The 8,474-nt window shown below is 29.8% G+C and overlaps 1 protein-coding gene across 1 annotated transcript; it reads left to right on the plus strand.

Moving 5' to 3' along the window:
• The first annotated feature begins 5,500 nt into the window (after positions 1-5,500).
• LOC101506482 (uncharacterized) lies at positions 5,501-7,656 on the plus strand. Its single transcript, XM_004490470.4, has 2 exons — positions 5,501-6,056; positions 6,891-7,656. Exons 1-2 carry the CDS (start codon positions 5,600-5,602, stop codon positions 7,358-7,360), a joined length of 927 nt encoding a protein of 308 aa, XP_004490527.1. The 5' UTR covers positions 5,501-5,599; the 3' UTR covers positions 7,361-7,656.
• The last annotated feature ends 818 nt before the right edge of the window (positions 7,657-8,474 follow it).

The raw sequence follows: 8,474 nt of genomic DNA on the forward strand, positions 1-8,474 counted from the left end.
TCGGAAGAGAAATGTTTTCTAGAGTGTGTGTGGAGATAAACTGGACCAAATTGGTGACAGGAATAGTGTGGATGTGAGGGCATCATATCATGTGGAGTGCAAAGATTTTCATAGAATTTGCACCACTTGTGAGTTTTGACTGATACGGTCAGATGATGAGAGAGTGCAAGGTTACGCTGGTGCAATATCCCTTGTTTTGTCCAAAGGTGTGCAGGTTCCTCTAACATGTACTACATGACCAATGGTGGTGGACCAATCTTCTATAATGGGTACTCTATCAATCTCGCAATAAGTTAATGCTCCAATATATTTCTCACCGTAAAAATAGGAACGCATTTATGGTGATTTGGTTAATGGTGAAAAGAAAATCAAGGTCGCACAACAATAGTAAACACAACCACACCTACAACAGGAATTAACAAGTTAATTTGCAAGCTAGAACTGGAAAGTTCAAAGCCTTCAATGATAGGAAATCGTATCATAGCTAATATGGCAGTATGTCAAACAATTTTATCAAATTTCCTTCTATCATTAAATTGGTTAAAGTCAACAACAAAGTCAAAAACATGGATAAGTCTAAGTGCAACATAATGATGAAGAAAAACATGTCACTATCGCATGTCAACCTGTTGGGACAAAACCCGAAGGGCAATAAATCTAAACAAATTGTGGCGCCTCATGTGAATAGTGATAAATGACCCATTATTTATGATTTAGGTAATGATATCAAATTACTGTGAAAATGCAAGTCAACTTTGAGTCTTGTTTCATTCTTTTGTCAGATGATGATGAGCTCTAGGAATATGTTAAGCTTAACTATAGTTTTAGTCCATTTATTTTCACAAATTCTTATAATTAGTCCCCTTATTTTAAAATCTTACAATTTTGGTTCATCTTTCAGAGTTTTTAGCTAAAAATTGTGATTTAATATATTTTAAATGATGTGACATACGATTTCATTATGTAGAACCATATGGATGAAAGAATTATTTATATGATATTAATTAAATTACAAAAATGAATCATATTTGAAGTGAAACTAAAGTTTTTAGAGCGTTTAATTGCAATTTTATGGATATTAATCATTTAATATCATTGTATTATATGTTATATTGTTTAAAATATGTCACATTACCATTTTTTAGTTGAAAGTTTTGAGGGAATAATTAAAATTGTTGGTTATTAAAATAGAATGACCAATTATAAGAATTGGTAAAAATAGGAGGATTAAAACCATAATTAATTCAATGTTAGATTTGATTTGGTACAAATCTTATGCTAACCAATTGGAATGGTAGATTTGATTTAGAGATCATTGTCTCTATGTTGAGACTCATATTCTCTTATGCTTCTGCTATTAGTTAAGAAAAACAAAACGTAAAGGGGTCATTATTCACTCTAAGAAATCATTTACATACAAAAATGTTGCCCAATTTTCTAAATGATGTCACACATTTTATCACGTTCATTTTTAAACAATAATAGTTGTGTATCATTATACTATTAAAATATAATAATAAGAAATTGTGGTGTTATAGTAACATTCAAGATCTAAAGTCGAAGCTTATATCTGAAAGAACAACTAAAGAAGGATGTCCAATCAACCAACATTTTCTGAAGTCGCTGACCTCATTGTAGGCGATCTTAACACAACTGCAAAATGTGATATCATTCTTCATAAAAAATCTAGAGGTTTCAAGAGGATTGATGAGTTTCTTGCAAGTTATCTTAGCTACAAATATCCTCTGATTTTTCCATATGGCATGGATAGTTAGAAACTTGATGTACTACACAGTAAAAGGATTGATGTGAAAGCAAGCAATAGAAAAAAGCTACAATAACAGAGTGGTTGTCCTTCATATTGCAAATCCAAAAAAATGAAGCAAATACACATTTGTGTTTGAGAATATCGTTTCAAAAATTCTTGGTTAATGGTTTTACTATGATGGAATATGATAAGCTATATTGGTTAAGGAAAAACCAATCAACATTGTGAGTGGGTAAATATAAAAAATTCAACAACAAAGGCTCAACTTCAACCACACAACAACTTGTAAAAAAGTTGTTTTTCATATGTGAATCTTCTATACTATGATGAAAGTATGTTCATGGTGTTAACCGGAAGGTATGGAAACCAGTCAAGGTGGATTGCAATTACATTAGAGAAATATTTGTTAGAGTGTGTGTGGAGATAAACTTGACCAAACCGGTGATAGGAAAAGTGTGGATGTGACAGCATCATATCATGTGGAGTGCAAAGGTTTTTAAAGAATTTGCACCACTTGTGAGTTTTGACTACTACAGTCATATGATAGAGAGTGCAAGGTTACGTTAGTGCAATCTCCCTTGTTTTGTCCCAAGGTGTGCAAGTTCCTCTGACATGTACTACATGACTAATGGTGGCAAACCAATCTCCTATATTGGATACTCTATCGATCCCTCAATAAGTTAATGCTCCAACATATTTCTCACCGCAAAAATAGAAACGCATTTATGGTGATTTGGTTAATGGTGAAAAGGAAATCAATGCCATCAAGGCCACATAACAACAGTAAACACAACCACACTTTCAACAGGAATCAACAAGTTAATGTGCATGCTAGAAATGGAAAGTTCAAAGCCTTCAATGATAGGAAATCATATCATAACTAATATGGTAGTATGTCAAACAATTTTGCCAAATTTCCTTACAACAGTAACTTGGTTAAATTCAACAACAAAGTCAAAAACATGGGTAAATCTAAGTGCAACGTAATGATGAAGAAAAACATGTCACTACCGCATGTCAACCTGTTGAGACAAAACTCGAATGACAATAAATCTAAACAAATTGTGGCGCCTCATGTAAATAATGATAAAGGACCCATTATTTATGATTTAGGTAATGATATCAAATTACTGTGAAAATGCATGTCAGATGATGATGAGCTCTAATAATATTTTAAGCTTAATTGTAGTTTTAGTCCCTTTATTTTCACAAATTCTTATAATTAGTCCCCCTATTTTAAAATCTGACGGTTTTGATTCCTCTTTCAGAGTTTTTAGCTAAAAAATTGTGATTTGATATATTTTAAATGATGTGACATACGATTTCATTATGTAGAGCCATCTAGATGAAACAATGATTTATATGATATTATTTAAATTACAAAAATGAATCATATTTGAAGCTGAAACTAAAGTTTTTAGAGCGTTTGATTGCAATTTTATGGGTATTAATCATTCAATATCATTGTATTATATGTTACATTGTTTAAAATAAGTCACATTACCATTTTTTAGTTGAAAAATTTGAGGGAATGATTAAAACTGTTGGATAATAAAATAGAAGGACCAATTATAAGAATTGGTAAAAATAGCAGGATTAAAACCACAATTAAGTTAATATTTTAATTGTAGTTTTAATCCCTTTATTTTCATAAATTCTTATAACTAGTCCTCCTATTTTAAAATCTTACAATTTTGGTTCCTCTTTCAGAGTTTTTAGCTAAAAAATTGAGATTTGGTATATATTTTAAATGATGTGACTTACGATTTCATTATGTAGAACCATCTGGATGAAACAATTATTTATATGGTATTAATTAAATTACAAAAATGAATCAAATTTGAAGTTGAAACTAATGTTTTTCGAGCGTTTGATTGCAATTTTATGAGTATTAATCATTCAATATCATTGTATTATATATTACATTGTTTAAAATATGTCACGTTACCATTTTTTTATGAAAAATTTGAGGGAATGATTAAAAATGTTGGATATTAAAATAGAATAACCAGTTATAAAAATTGGAAAAAATAGGAGGATTAAAACCACAATTAAATCAATATTTAATGTGAAAGATAATGTAGATAACCTTAACTTACAAAATAATGATAATGTTATGGTGTCTCAAACTTAACCTTATGATCAAACCTGATGTGAAAGCAAACAATAGAAAGATGTTACAATAAAAGAATGGTTGTCCTTCATATTACAATTCAAAAAAATAAAGCAAATACACATTTGTGTTTAAGAATATCGTTTCAACAATTCTTGGTTAATGGTTTTACTATGATAGAATCTGATAGGCTATCTTCGTCATAAAAACCAATCAAATTTTATGAATTAATAAAGGATTTGACAAAGAGGCATGTGCTTGATAATGTTTTTGCATGTTAGTTTTTATATTATCTTCTTATCATTTACGTTGAAGTAAACAAAATATCTCATATATAATCAATTTAACTAAATTATGCTACTAGTTTTTTATTTTATTAAAATTTAATATGTTACTTCATTATTAAAAATAATAAATAATCATACGTAATTAAAATTATCTTTACCATATTTTTAAATTTATATTACAATATGTACACTATAGAATTTCAAAAGAGAGGGAATTGATACATGCATATATATATTGATATTGTTGCGTTCACCAAGCAAGTATCCTAACCTAAACGCCATCAACAAAATCATTTAAGCTGAAATACCAAAGAAAGAAAGTCAACCTGAACTTACAATTTGATTGAATGTCACATGATCCATGGTCCATATGTACATGCAAGACCAAATTCTCCTTGCATGAAGAATGGAAAGTGTTCAAAAAAAATTCCAAAGATACATCAACAAAAAACAATCGTTGATCAAAATGATTATCCGATTTATAAAAAAAGGTCAAATGGTAATACTATCACAAAAACAAAATTCTTATGGACATCCGACATATTGTACCATACCACGCTAAGTTAATGTTAAAGTACCAAACTCATTTAAATATGGAATGATGTAATCAAAATAAGTCAATTAAATATTTATTCAAGTACATTCACAAAGGTTATAACTATATCATTGCTACAATTGTTCCAAACAATTTTGTGGAAATTACTTTGTGACTCATTTTAAAACTTGTTATCCATATTAATTTTTCTCAATAAATAAAAAGAGAGAGTATCAATCAGTCATAATGATAAATACCTAACTGTATATTAACAATAATAATAATATACTATTAATTTTTTTCATTAATATATCTGTATTCATTATATCTCAATTAATTAAATTTATCAATTAACTAGAATTAATAAAATTAATAAATATTTAAATAAATAAAATTCATTTATCCGTATAAATTAAATCAAATAATTAAAATAAGAGAAAAAGAATAAAATAATGCAAGATCTTAAGCTTAAAATAGTTTGGAATGGAATATCTTTTGTGTTCATGAAGTTGTGTTTGAAAGATGTGAAATAGGTCATTAGGAGCCTTAACTTGAATTTCATAAATGGAAAAGTTAAGAAGTTGTTTGTAATTTTTGGAAAATGAGTAAAAATACTATTAGTTAAGAAGCATTCAATGAAATTATTTTTAAATAATTTTTTACGTGTAAGAAGCGTGAGTTATGAATAAAGAGAGAAAAGATAAAATTAAATTTAAAAATAAATAAAATAATAAAAAACACTTTTAATATTTTAATTGTATAAAAATTTGATGAGGCGTGGATAGTAAAAGTGTAGCAAAATTGTAAATAAACAAAGCAGAACAACATTTTTTCTTCTCCAACAGCAAAACCTCTTTACCTTTTGAACATTCTTTTTCTGTTCTGTTGCATCCTCCATGGCAAAAATATGGGTTGAGATATGCTTAATATCAGCTCGTGGTGTAAGACCTTCATCACCTTCACTTTGGAAACGTCAATGGTATGCTGTTGGTTGGGTTGATCCAAACAACAAATACTGCACAAAAGTTGATACTTCTGGTAATCCAAACCCTCTTTGGAGAACTAAGTTTTCTATTCAACTTGATTATAACTCAGATTCAAACTTTCAAGATCTTGCATTGAATGTTGAAGTTTATAGCAGAGACCCTTTTTTCCTTACTGAGAAACTTCATGGTTCAGCTACTGTTCTTCTTAAAGAGTTTCTTCAAAAACAAAATTTTGAGGTTTCAAGCCAAGGGAATGAAGAAATTGGAAGCTATCAATTGAGGAAGAAGAAGTCTAGTAAACCAAGAGGGTTCGTTGATGTTTCGATTCGTGTTTCTGAAGACAAAGAAGAACCTGGTTCCCACTCAGGTATGGTAAAAAATTGTTCCTTTTTGTATCTTGTTTTGTTTTTTTTCTTATGTGAGTGAGCTTGTAATTCAATATATACTCAAATGGGTTAATTTATCTGTGAAAAAGTTTAAACTTTGATTGAAAGTTTGGTTTGTTTATTTTTGGTGAAAATATTTTCTCTTTATATTTTCAAAAAATTTACTTGTTCCTATTGTGTGAGCGAGCTTTTAATTCAATTTACTCTAATGGGTTTATTTTTTAGTGGAAAAGTCGAAAACTTTGGTTGAAAGTTTAAGCTTTTGGGTTTAAAAAAATATCAAGGTGACTTGAGGCTCTATGTGTTTTTCATAATGGTTTTAAATAGCACTTGCAATTATGCTGTAAACTTTTATATTGTGGAAAAATACGGAAAAATGTGTCAGGTATAGTTGAAGTTATAGTTTAAGCTTTTGGATCCTTTATGTTGAGACCACAATTGCAATTGTGGACCGAAATTTAAATCATGTTTGTGATCACAGTTTTATATTGCTGTTGTGGTTGTCGTTACATTGCAAACTTTTATATTGCAACAAAACGAAAGAAAATGTGTCCGATGTAGTCAAAATTGTTGTTGTGATTCTGTTGCAAAGACCTCAATCCTTAATGTTGCAGCCCCAATTTAAAGCACGTTTGTGATGCGGGGAGAAATAGTGCTCTAAGGAGAATGGTAATAAGGGTGTGCTAATTCAATATGCTATAATGGGTTAAATTTTATAGTTCAAAAATTGAAAACTTTGATTGAAAGTCTATGTTTTTAGCTTTCAAAGAATATATCAAGGTGATTGAGACTCTATATATGTTTTTGTGATGCAGGTAATGGTGGAGGAATAGAGCTGTTAGATAATGATAATAAGGTTGGAATTGGACAAGTTTCATTCAATGGAGCACATAAACAAGCACAAACTAATGTACCCTACTCACATCCAATGCCATTTCCTACAAACTATTCTAACCCTTATGTTGGTGGACCAAACTACCATTCAGCTGCTGGACCAAGTTATCAACCACCTAGAACTTTTCCACCACCCTCAAATGTTGGTTATGTTCCTACTTTTCATTCAAGTAATGATGGGTTGGCACCAAATTATATTAATATGCCATCATCATCAGGGACAGGTCCTAGGCAGAGAGGGCCTCCAGGATTTGCAATGGGAGCTGGTGCTGGTGCATTAGCAGCTGGTGCTGGTGCTGTTATGTTTGGTGATAATTTCATGTCAGGGTTTGATGTGCCTTTAGGTCTTGGAGATCCTACTCTTACCATTGCAACTGATTCTCTTTTTTGAACAATTGAGTAAGTAGTAGGAAACAGATTTGGTGAAGTAACTGCATCACACAGTTTATCAACTGTCTGATATCTAATTAACAGTTGAGATTGTTTATTTAAAACTAATTTTGTTATTATATACTCTGAGCTGTATTATCTTGGAGTGACGACCGAGACCGTTTACTACATGTAAACGAGGGCATGCTATATCTTAAGTATCTACTAGTAAACTAAATATTTCCATGCCATAAGAGTTGAAAGAAAATGTTTGTATGTAACTCTCTCTGAATATGAAAGATCAAGTTTATTCTTGTACCTTTGTAAATAGTTAGATTTTTAATATTTTTGATCCATGTTAATGTCTTTGGCACAAAAGGGAAAGGTTTTTTAATGGTTGGCAATTTTGGAAAAGAAAATTATACAAATGCATTAACTACTTGAGGATTAAGTTATAAGATATTAATGCATAGGATATGTTTCCATGCTTTACTTATGATCCATGATATGAGTATTTTTATGGCAAATAGAACATGAGTCTAATACTTGTTATTGTGCTAGGTTCAGTTGTACTTAATTTAGTTTGTAAAATTATCCAGCAGTCATTCTTCTAGTACTAAATGTGAGGAAGGATTTCCAAGATAATGGAAGTCTTAGATTGCTAAAGAAACATGTATGACTTTTACTCTAATACGAACTGTTTAATTATAAATTAATAATCATTTGAATCAATTTATATAAGAATACAACTCTTTGTCAAGAGTTAATGTCCTTTATTAAGTGGTCTGAGCTGCTGTATAAATAGACAACTTCATAAAAAGGACAAGGAAATTAACTAATGCACTTTTTATTCAATATTTTGCTAAAATTTTAACACTAAATTATATTTTTTTTTCTATTCTCTTATGTAAAATTTAAAGTTAGTAAATTGTTGACGAAGGTTTGTTCAGATGATAAGGAGTTGGTTCATATCTATAAGATTGCGGGTTCAATTTTTATTGTTGATGTGAAAAATTAATTGTGAGTGATTGTTATTATTTATGTGAATGATTTTTGAGTCTTGAAATCTGCCGAGACTCGAAAGCCAACTCATCTAAACTTTTTTGATTAAGATAGTTAAAGAACTATTGATGAAT

Source organism: Cicer arietinum, chromosome 2 (assembly GCF_000331145.2).
Source record: "Cicer arietinum cultivar CDC Frontier isolate Library 1 chromosome 2, Cicar.CDCFrontier_v2.0, whole genome shotgun sequence".
Classification (NCBI taxonomy): domain Eukaryota; kingdom Viridiplantae; phylum Streptophyta; class Magnoliopsida; order Fabales; family Fabaceae; genus Cicer; species Cicer arietinum.